Below are 11,259 nucleotides of genomic sequence, written 5' to 3' on the forward strand. Positions count from 1 at the left end.
CGGACAAAATACACGGACGTACCATGGAAGCTAGTGTGGGAAACAACATGGAAGCTGTCAGAAGGAGTAAAGAGGACAGAAAAGTTCTTCGTAAACAGTTAAAAGCCAGTCACACTTTGCTGAAACATGAAGGCATCAGTACAGCACCGCAGCCTACCAAGGTAACACAAAATAAATATAAATTTACAGGAAGTGGCAGCGAAGAGCGAGCTAGCTAACACATAGCCTCTTCGAGCTACTTCTTTTAAATATTTACAGCTATTTGACCATTCACAATTCAAAGTTGTTTTTCAGTTTAAGTGAGTTGAATGAAAGAGTGCACGCTGTTGGCTGGCTAGCTAATTAGCAGGTATAACTTTAATATTAGCTTGTATCTACTGTTTTTGGTCGTTTATAAGAAAACAATAGCAGTTTAAACTTTGTTGGGGAATAAAATGTACAAATGTACGCGTGTCTTGGGCTGTTTGGATGTATTAATAGGAAATAACAGTCTGTTTAGGTGTTCATCAGACTGACAGCCTGGTGGAGGAAGCCATTGATTCTTGAGGTGTATCTCAAACAGTGATTAGCCTGTTTTGGATGTCATCTTTCAGACAGTTTATGTTGTTAAACGGCTCTCTATAGAATCAACCAGTCAACCTCTTGTCTGTTCCACAGAGCTTGGTGGTGGCTAATGGTGGCCTGGGGAACGGAGTTAGTCGAGAGGAGCTGTCTGCAGCGCTGAGCGAGATGGGAGAGGTGGAGACACTGATCATGCACCCTCACAAGCCTTACGCTTTTGTCACGTACAGGTACAGGTGCTGGCCCGAAAATACTACATGACACAAGGAAGTTGCTTTAACCTCTCTGGAAGAAACTCACACCATTGTTTTTGTCATCTTGTTTCCAGATCTGAAGAGAGTGCTCGGAAAGCCCACACCCACCTCAATGGGGAGAAGCTTCAATGCGGAGAGAACAGTGTCACACTCTACCTCAGTTATGTCGACTCAGGTACCTACAGACGCCATCCTAAAATACTGTCAGATCTGCTACAGACATTTGAAGCATTGTTTACCTCATATTTCAACAGTAAGTTGGATTGCTGAAGTTTGTGTGCTTCATGCCCTGGATATCTAGTCCAATAAGAAACATACTTTTGCAGCCAGTAGTGTGATCCTCCCTGTATGTTCTCTTTGTGTGTCTGTAGTAACGTGTGAAGAGGAAGTGTCCGTTCCTTTGCCTGATGGATTAGTGTTGGTGGAGGATTTTGTGTCTCTGGAGGAAGAGGCTCTGCTGCTCGCTGCTGTCGACTGGTCGTCCACTAATGATGATGTCACTGGTGAGGGGCTGCGTGATTAGCTGTTTGTGTTTGTTTCTCAAGTTAAGTTGCTATGTAGAACTTCTCATGATCACTCAGGAACTTAATTAAATCTTGTTTAATGTATCATTTTAATGTACAAAACTGTGTACAATTCGGATAAGAAATACAAGAATTTGAACGGCATTTGCTAATTTCATTCTAATGCGTTTTAGCTCAAAAAGCTCTGAAGCATAGAAGAGTCAAACATTATGGCTTTGAGTTTCGCTACGACAACAACAACGTGGATAAGGACAAGCCATTGGCTGCAGGTAAGCATCCATTAAAAACAAAAAAATCGAAATATTTTAATTTTAAGTATTTTTACTGTTTTGGCCAATACATCACTTACAATCATCTATTGATATTTTTGGGCTCTGTTGGTAGATTTAATCTCCATATTTCTATTTTCACCTATATCTCATGTATTGGATAGTGTGCAACAAGATGCTACATTTTGACTGCTTCTGCGTGTGTGTGCGCGTGCGTGTGTGTGTGTCCAGGTATTCCTCAGGAGTGTCTACCTGTTCTGGAGCGATGTGTGAAGAACAAACACTTCGACATCCTGCCAGACCAGCTGACTGTCAACCAGTATGAGTCTGGACAGGGTGAGTTTTTCCAGTCATGTTTCTAATGATGACTCATCAACTAAGATACGTTTCAGAGGTTATCATGTAAATATGGCGGACTACATGTGGAGAAAATGACAGCTATTCAAAGCACAACAAATAAGCAATGTTATTAAAATGAAATGGTTTGTAACCATGAATAAATCACAGAAATATCAATGTTTCCACCTCGGTGCAGTTCAGGAATCAATATTTATAACTGATTCTCTGGATGATTAATCAACACTGAATCAAAACTATATTTTCTTCTGAGCTGCAGGGATTTAAAACCGACATGGAGTAGCAAGGGGACTCTGCAGAGAGCTGTGACAACCATAGAAAGATGTTTGTAGGTTTGAGATGGTGCAGCTGCACTTTATGTGGTGAGGACATCAATTAAAGACACCTGGAAACTGGAAGTAGACCTACTGCGTTTCCACAACCACAAAATCTAGGCACGTGTTTGGATTTTACTGATTTATACCACAAGGGGGCAGCAGAACCTCTTCAAAATGCATCGATGAGGGATGATGAAAGTTTCTGCTTCCTGTCAAGTTGTCTGTTAATAGATTTACAGTACTGGCGAACATCTTAGAGCCTTATAAACCTTAAAGGAACGGTAATTAATTATGCTTGAATGTAGCATTGAATGTCAAAATGATTTGAGTGTCATGCATCACGAACATCAATGGCGTCCGTCAGAAACCCAACAAAGAAGTTGAAACTCAGCACTTTTATATTTTTAAAGACCCGTGATACATTTTGACTAGTCTAACTATTAAAAATGTACATTTTATGATATTTCCAGGCATTCCTCCTCACGTGGACACTCACTCTGCTTTTGAGGACGCCATCCTGTCGCTGAGCCTTGGAGCAAAGGTGAGAAGTCAGTCCATCACTTTGTGATTTTAAACTAACAGTGTTCAGAGGAATACACACACCACGGCCCCGTGGGTTGGTAATTCACCCCAACTATACGATTCATCCGTCAGCTTGTGGAGCCAGTATCGACCAATGGAGCTCAAGGTGCATTCATCAATGATGCAAAGTTAGAAAGTGGGTGTAAATGGATATATATAAAGCCTCTGTTTGTACGCCTCTTTGTGTTGGGGTTCGATCGATCACATTAACCGTCACCTCACTGACCAGCGTGATTCATCTGTCTCAAGGGGCACCGCTGTCAGAGATGAGTGTGTGCAACAGTATGTTTGGATTCTGTGTCCTTGTGATTTTACTGAGAACATTGTGTCACCTTGCTTGCAACATCTCTGTCATAATCTCCTGCTCACTGCGGCCTTCAATTGATACAGAATGTAGCTAACGACTCTTTCAGAGGGCGTCTCCCTGGTCGTGGGACATTTTGTGAACAATTAATGAACAGAAGAAAACCAGATTTCCCTTTTTAATCAGTTTTGCTTTGTCCTTGACTATTCAAGGTGTGACTAGATGGTGTCGCACGGTGCTGGGATGCTGATTTAGTCTCTGCAGGGCGACTGTTCTAGATGAACGCCCATCTGTCCCTGCTTGTCTGGAAGGCAGGGGCTCTATTAACAATCAGCTGTCTGTCTCACACACACACATGCACACGCACACACACACACACACACACACACACGCTGACAGACAGACGTGTGTGTAGTGCAGTGTGTTCTTTGTCCGAGCTCTTCAGTGGAGATTTTCAGCAACAAGAAGTGTACCGTAAATGTTGTGTATCGGGTGCAATATCGAAAAGAAAAACGTCTGCACAATGAATATGGTACGCATGATTAATCCATTGTCCTGGAGATTTTAAGTCAAAGTCTTATTCACTCTGTTTTTGTTATTATTTCTTTAATCTGTGGGTGTAACAAGTTAATCCAACTGTGATCAAATGCTTTAGTGCATTATCGAATGTCCCTTTCAGCCAGCCACCTGACTGTCTGCAGTGAAATATATGAAACAGTGTTGAACTTTACAGGTTTATTGAGCTTGTTTGTGTTTTCAGAGAGAGAGAAGAAATAAAGCATGTAGGTGCATGTGAGACTGATTAATGAATAGTCTTGTAGTAAAGCGTAACTGGCTGCATCACCATCGATTTAGTCACATTCCACCGGTTTCATTGATTGGCCAATACTCCCCAGATGGGAATAGCACTGTGTGTGTGTGTGTGTGTGTGTGTGTGTGTGTGTGTGTGTGTGTGTGTGTGTGTGTCTGTCTGTCTGTGTGAGAGATTTCAGTTGTGGTTTCAAGTTCAGATACTTTGCTGGTGTTGTATGTACATAGCTCCCTCACAATCATACACAAACTCTCTCTCTCGCTTTCTCTTCTCTTCTCCCCCCTCGCTCTTGCTCTCGCTCTCTCTCACACACACACACACACGCCTCTACTTCACAAAATCCAATTTTCCTGCTGTCAGTAGTCGGAGCGATGCAGTTTTAAATTGTGTAGATGTGATTTCCCAGCAGAGCTCATGCTGTAAGAAAACATCAGGATCAAACACCAACGTGTGTGTGTGTGTGTGTGTGTGTGTGTGTGTGTGTTCTCTCTCCTGTGGGTGACTTAGCAAAAAACTGCTCATTAGAAGGTTTTTGGAAAAACTTTTTTTCCATATTTTATTCATTGATGATACAGTTTTGGGGGAGTAATAATAGTTGTTAGTTTTTATAACAAAGAGTTTACTAAAATACATCGTTTCCTCTTATCGGTTACATTCGTTTCGTCATGGCGGGCCACCAACTCAGTCTTTATTGCTCTGCTGCGAGACACAGACGACTGTCAGCTTTTTGCCTCCACCGGTTCTTTCTGCTGTGTTCTAAAGAGAAATCGATGGTTGTAACCTGTTGCTGTGTGTGTCTGAGTGATTTCCTAAGTTGTCAAATGAGTGGTCTAAATGCTCTTTATTTTAAACGCAGACAGTGATGGAGTTCCGTCATCCCGACGGCCGTCTTGTTGCTGTGGTGTTGCCAGAGCGGAGCCTCCTGGTGATGAAGGGAGAGAGCAGATACCTGTGGACACATGGGTGAGCTGGGCTGTGTCACACGGATCGGTTTAAATGTGACATGTTCATGTTGTGTGTATTGAACATGCTTTGTAGTATCACTTTGCGTCCAGCTCAAAATGCAGGGATACTTCACCCCTCAAGACTTCACACATGTCCTTTTAGTCTTTCCTTCAACTTCATCCGGTTCTTTGCCAGTTGAAGCAGTTTGCATATTCATTTGTGATGTTGATGTGTTAGTTGAACTTTTCACCCTTAATTTGCTTCCCCATTATCTCTAAAACAGATGTCTGTGCACACTTGAGTTAACGCACCAATGCACATGCAGCGTTGTCTGTTTCTGACTGTAACAGCAATATTTAAATATCACTAATGCAACAAATATTTGATCACATCCACATCTTATGTTATCCACATAAAGTCCACCCCCTTAACGGACTAGCTGCTATCGGTTTCTTTAAACCACGACTACAACTGTCTCTTATCGTCTCTCAGAATAACTCCTCGGAAGTTCGACATGGTGCCGGCCTGCGACCCACAATCCCCTGCTCATACGACACCTGATCTCAGTACTTGCAGCAATCTCACTTTGAGCAAGAGGGACACCCGCACTTCTTTCACTTTTCGCAAGATCAGACATGAACCCTGCGGCTGCGGTGAGAATCTTGCAGGCGCAAAACATAACAACATAGTGTGTTTGGTAACAGAATCACCACCACTGTTGGTGAGATGTCAGACAACCCATTTTTAGAGCAAAATCCTCTTGAGGCTAAATTCTGCCCTCAAAATCACCACCTGCAAAGTATGACATACGGTCTGATGGACCTCTTCTCTGTCTGTCTGTCTGTCTCTCTCTCTCTCTCTCTGTCTGTCTCTCTCTCTGTCTCTCCCTCTCTCTCCCCCTCCAGCCTTCCCCTCTGCCTGTGACAGCCAGGGAGCTCCCTCAGCATCCTCACCGCCACCTCCTCCTCCCCCCTCACTACCCTGTTGCCATGCCGACGCAGCCCTTCTGGAGGAGGAGTACGTGCACCGGGTGTACGACGCCATCGCCTCGCACTTCAGCAGCACTCGCCACTCCCCTTGGCCCCGCGTTTGCCACTTCCTGTCGTCGCTCCCGGCTGGCAGCGTGCTGGCCGACGTGGGCTGTGGAAACGGGAAATACCTGGGGGTCAACCCGGAGGTGGCTGCAGTGAGTGTCATCATGGATTACCATAATGTCCAATCATTCTCCCCCCCCTGTGGAGAAATGTCCTTTTCCATTCTGTTTTTTATTGCGACTGCTGCTTAGATTATCCCCCCACTGTAGAGTTCCACACAACAGAATCTGTTTCACATACAGTCAGCAAATCGGTTGCAGCGGAGGCGGCAAACGAATGAGGTAGAAGTCCTCTGCTGCTACTTCACAGAAACCAATTAAGGGTTCAGAAGGACGAGGTTGCAGAGGCCTTATGACCAGTTTGATAGAGATGAGCCAAACAACCTTATTTCATAATGTTACTTGGATGAGGCCACAAGTCTTTTTTTCCAAAACCACACTTAAATGCAAATGTTTGACACATTTCACTGAAGATAAGATAATCCTTTATTAGTCCCGCAGTGGGGACATTTACAGGATAACAGCAGCATAGTGGACAGTGCAAACAAGAGACATAGTAAAAAAACAAGCTCAAAATGAGTATTATAAATAAGTAATAAACGGTAAAGAATACTAACTAAGTAAACTAAAATATAACTAAAAACTGAAAATATGATATATACATACAGACGAGGTGTAAACATCAAACGTCTCATTTAAAATGAGCTAGATGAACCAAATGTAATCAGGATGATTTCCCTCTTGCTCTGGATTCTGTTGGTTGTTATTGTTTGTATTAGCTCAGTTTCCATGGCAATATCCTACATTTTCTGTTTACGTATGCATGCTGGGATATATTCGTGTTTGGGATTTGGAGGTGCGTGTAAAGCAGCTTATCCCGACTCAGACCGTAACCGCACACACACACACACACACACACACACACACACACACACACACACACACACACACACACACACACACACACACACACACAAACCAACTTTCTGAGTTGAATATTGCTGTTTTTCCCTCTTAAACTCCGTCTATACTTTCTTTTTATCTTCTCTATCCTGCCCCTCTCCCCTTCTCACTCTCTCTCCCGTTGCAGATTAACACCGTCAACATTGCCGGTTCGGATTGAAATGAAAATGCTCGACCTTTCTGTGCTTGCATGTCAGTTAGAGATTAGGCGTGCGTGTAGTATTTCTCACCGTCTCTCATCACCTCTGTCTCTTTTGAGAAGAGGAGATTAGAAGCTCGATTGAATTGCTCCTTAAGACAAAAATGTGTTTAAAATGATCATTACTGTAATTCAATCCCCTTCTTTTCTTCCCCTCCTTTCCTTTTTCTTCCTTTTTAATAGCTTCCCTACTCTTTACTTTGCTCCACTTACTGCATTTCTCTCACTCGTTCTCTTCTTCTTTCACTGCTATTCATTTCCCTCATTCTCTCTATTTTATCTAGTCTACGCCTCGTCTCATTGGCTTAAGGAAGAAATAGAGCTCGTTTCTGCTGCTTTCTGTGGGATTTTGCATTATAGTTTGGACCTTTTTCATGTTTAGACCTCTCTGTTCTACTGTTCTTGTGTTCCGGGTTGTGATTGATTTTGTGCATTTTGACCCATGTGTGTGTTTTGTCTCTTTTCAGGTTGGTTGCGACCGAAGCGGCGCTCTCGTCCACATCTGTGCAGAGAGGGGTTTCCAGGCGTTTGTATCCGATGCTCTCAGTGTCCCTTTGCGAACAGCCTCCTGTGACGCCTGCATCTCTATAGCTGTCATACACCACTTCTCCACACAGGTACACAAACACACACACACACACACACTGAAATCCTCTTTTCTATACAAGAGAACAATATAGCAACTGAAAGATGACCCAACACAAGCAATTCACCAAATTGTTCATCAGTCACAGTTTTTTTTAGACTGCCGGGGGTGCTGGAATATTTTAGGGACCTCAGGAACTTTACCATAGTTTCAAAAGGAAGATTTTCACGTTTTGGACTCCTGGGACATTTAAGAAGGAATTATTTCAGTAGCGTTTTTATGCCTCAAATCAAGCGATTTTTCTTTAATCCTTTATTAGACTGATTTGCCGAACCATCACATGCTTTGAGACACTGTAGCCAATCAAACACTGGTCCCTGAGTTAGTCTATGAGATCATGGGGTCACTTAGGAGTATGTGATAGAAATGGTCAAATAAATAGTTTGTGTGTGTTGTAGGAGCGTCGTCTGGCAGCAGTGAGGGAGCTGGTGAGACTTTTGAAGCCTGGGGGTCGAGCGCTCATCTACGTTTGGGCTTTTGAGCAGGAGTACAACAAGCAGCGGTCCAAGTACCTCAAAGACCAGAACAAAGAGCATCCTGAGAACCACAGCGCCACCGAAAACACACAAACAACAGGAGGCAGCCAGGAACCTCACAGGCCATCGAGTATCCATACCAGCATACATTTAGAAGACAACTACAGGCCTGAAGAGAACATAGATGTGGCTGATGGCAAACTCAGTGTGCATACCAACCGAACAGCATTCAACACCCAGGACCTGTTGGTTCCCTGGCATCTGAAAGAAGGGAAGAAACGAGCGGAGGAGGAAACGAAAGAAGGTGGAAAGAAGGATAAAAGGAAAGACAAATCCAAAAAGACTTCAGGTAACACCTGCGGTTCAAGTTCCATAGCCAAATTAAACTGTAACCCTGGTCCCAGTCCAGGTTTTCTCTCCGACATGTGTTCTGGATCAGGTCCAGACACCAGTGATGCCACTCACAGCCCAGACTCTAAACCCGGTGCAAGTGGTGACACTTCTCAGACCTCCAGTTCTGCTCTGAAGTCGGAGTCTGAGAGCAGTCCCGTGCCCGTTTTCCACCGCTATTACCACGTGTTCCATCAGGGGGAGCTGGAGCGGCTGTGTGGTCAGGAGGCTGGAGTCAAAGTGCAGAGCAGCTACCACGATCAGGGAAACTGGTGTGTTATTTTAGTGAAGGACTTGGGGAGATGATCTGACACACACATGATTTATAATAATTCAGCAACAAATACATATTCAAACAAGAGAGGTAATGCAATGCAAACAAAGACTGAATGAAAAGATGCTTTATTTGTATTAATGCAGAAAAGTGAACAGATAAGTGAAATAAATGGAATGATTTTACAAAATGCCTGCTTCTGTTGTGCTCTTCCTTCTTGCATCATTCCTAGAAAGGTTTGACACTTACATGGCTCGAACAGTCTTGCAGTTGGCTTTTGCTGAAAATAGTTGCAGCTAACTGAAACGAACCATGGAGGTATTTTTCAAAGCGCGGGTTGTAAACATACTCTGGTTCTGTGTAACCCAAAGGTACAAAGGAGGCTCTTCCAGAGTGCATGCACTGCCACCGATAATCTTTATCTCACTATTTTATTTCTTCCACTGACCTCGGTGTTCACCGAGCTGGAACTAAGCCGTAAACGGCGTATGCCCGACCTTTTCAAGTTAAAGGGCCAATGTGTAACGTGGCATTTCAGGTGCTGGGGGATTTGTTGACATTCAAGAAGCAGAAGTTATAGATTATTTTTTTCTCTTTTTAGAAATGCGTCCGACAGAGGAAGGCCCTCATGGTGATAGATTATTGTCCAAGTACATTGATTTATAAAGTTACTGTGCAATACTTCATCATTGGTTTTTAATCACAGTCCTTGTATATGTAATAGACAGACGTAGTATGTATGTGTTTATGGAAATGAAAAGAGCATACAGATTTAAAATTTAAACACATTTTACCTTAAAATATGGAAGCAGAATTTATTCTTCAAAATTAAATTAGGATTAAATGTAATTATTAATTTATTAAAATAACAGTTTTTGTGTTGTTGCTATAGTTGATTTAGTGTTGCATCAACTGATATTCGATATTGTATTTCAATTTAGATTTTGTGTAACGTGGGAACACCAAAGTAAGACTTTATCACTCTTTCTTTCTTCCACTCTCACACGTTCACACTATATTCTATTAACGGAACAAGTTTTACCAGACGGCTGGGAAGACAATGAACTGTGGGATAATGGGTTATTGATGGCCGAGGAGTGTAGTGCTTTTATTTGTTGTGGCCCCTCTGCGGCAGGTTAGTAATTGGTCAGCGGCTCCAAGTAAATTACCCCTGTGGCTCCTCAATCCTACTGGACCCACACAAACAAACACTGTGGTGCAGAGAGATGGTTTGGTGTCTTTTATTGACAGTGGTTTATTGATTAAGGTGAAGCAGCCTGTTCTGTGTGTGTGTGTGTGTGATAGAGATCATTTATAGTTTAACGCACAATAGTGTATTTGTGTGTAGTAGTGTTATTGTTCGTGTATTGTTGTTGAGTCTGTTGCCTGACATTTGGAGTGATAATCAGAATTTAAAGGTATCCCTCCCCCAGGTATAGCACATTGATTTAACAGATACAAGACATTTAAAATCTTCAGCTCACAGGAGTCAAGAGACATTTATACTGAAACAATTCCTTCCCTGATGCATTGGTGATATGTATGAGTGTGCTGAAAGGGGAATAATTCCAGGGAGAGATGTAATAGTGTTATATTCACAACCAAAATATGTAGGAAACCACAGCGTACAATATTTCAGACAATAATGTGCTTTCAACTTTGGGGTAACAGTATGGAAAAGAATCCTTTCCGGTTTCAAAATGAGAATACCGGCATGCACAAAACTAGCAGGTTTTTGTTTTTGGTGTGGAAGAACTTGACTGGCCTCCACCCAACATCTTTGATACAAGCTGGGACGATGAGAGTTGAGGCTATTATAGGAACATATGAACGGCCATAGTTTGGGAATACGATGTTCTGTAATCTTGTAATGTTACAGTAGCCAGGCTATTTCTGTCTCTCTAAAATTTTATTTTACATGTTTGTCCATCCGTGAAGATCCTCTGAGATTCGTTTTTGTTAAAGGAGTATTTGTGGAGTTTCTAAGGGTACAATTGAGGATGAAGGGTGTCTAATGTGGTATGCTGGTAGATTGCAACACCCTCTGATGCAAATTTGTGATTTTGGGCTATATAAATGGAAATGACTTGCCACAGATAGGTGTAATTTTTCCCTACTAATAGCCATATCACATTGTCCGAAACGTTTTACCTGGCACATTTAGAGGCTGGTTTAAGCACATCCTGAGCTAAAACAGGATATCATAGTGTATGTTTTACAACATGTTTGTAAGTGAGGAGGAAAGTAATTTGAAGTAATTCATAAACCAAGCCAAGGAGGGCTTACTATTCCCC

The 11,259-nt window shown here is 42.5% G+C and overlaps 1 protein-coding gene across 1 annotated transcript; it reads left to right on the forward strand.

Moving 5' to 3' along the window:
* Window positions 1-23: 23 nt before the first annotated feature.
* Window positions 24-9,115, forward strand: alkbh8 (alkB homolog 8, tRNA methyltransferase; the record flags this gene model as incomplete). The annotated part of the gene is made up of 12 exons (XM_079166507.1): window positions 24-161; window positions 658-791; window positions 890-990; window positions 1,187-1,318; window positions 1,513-1,608; window positions 1,840-1,944; window positions 2,753-2,823; window positions 4,836-4,942; window positions 5,417-5,577; window positions 5,830-6,110; window positions 7,647-7,796; window positions 8,224-9,115. 12 exons carry the CDS (start codon window positions 24-26, stop codon window positions 8,995-8,997), a joined length of 2,250 nt encoding a protein of 749 aa, XP_079022633.1. The 3' UTR covers window positions 8,998-9,115.
* Between the last annotated feature and the right edge of the window lie 2,144 nt (window positions 9,116-11,259).

The sequence above is a fragment of the Pholis gunnellus genome (assembly GCF_910591455.1).
Source record: "Pholis gunnellus genome assembly, chromosome: 9".
Taxonomy (NCBI): domain Eukaryota; kingdom Metazoa; phylum Chordata; class Actinopteri; order Perciformes; family Pholidae; genus Pholis; species Pholis gunnellus.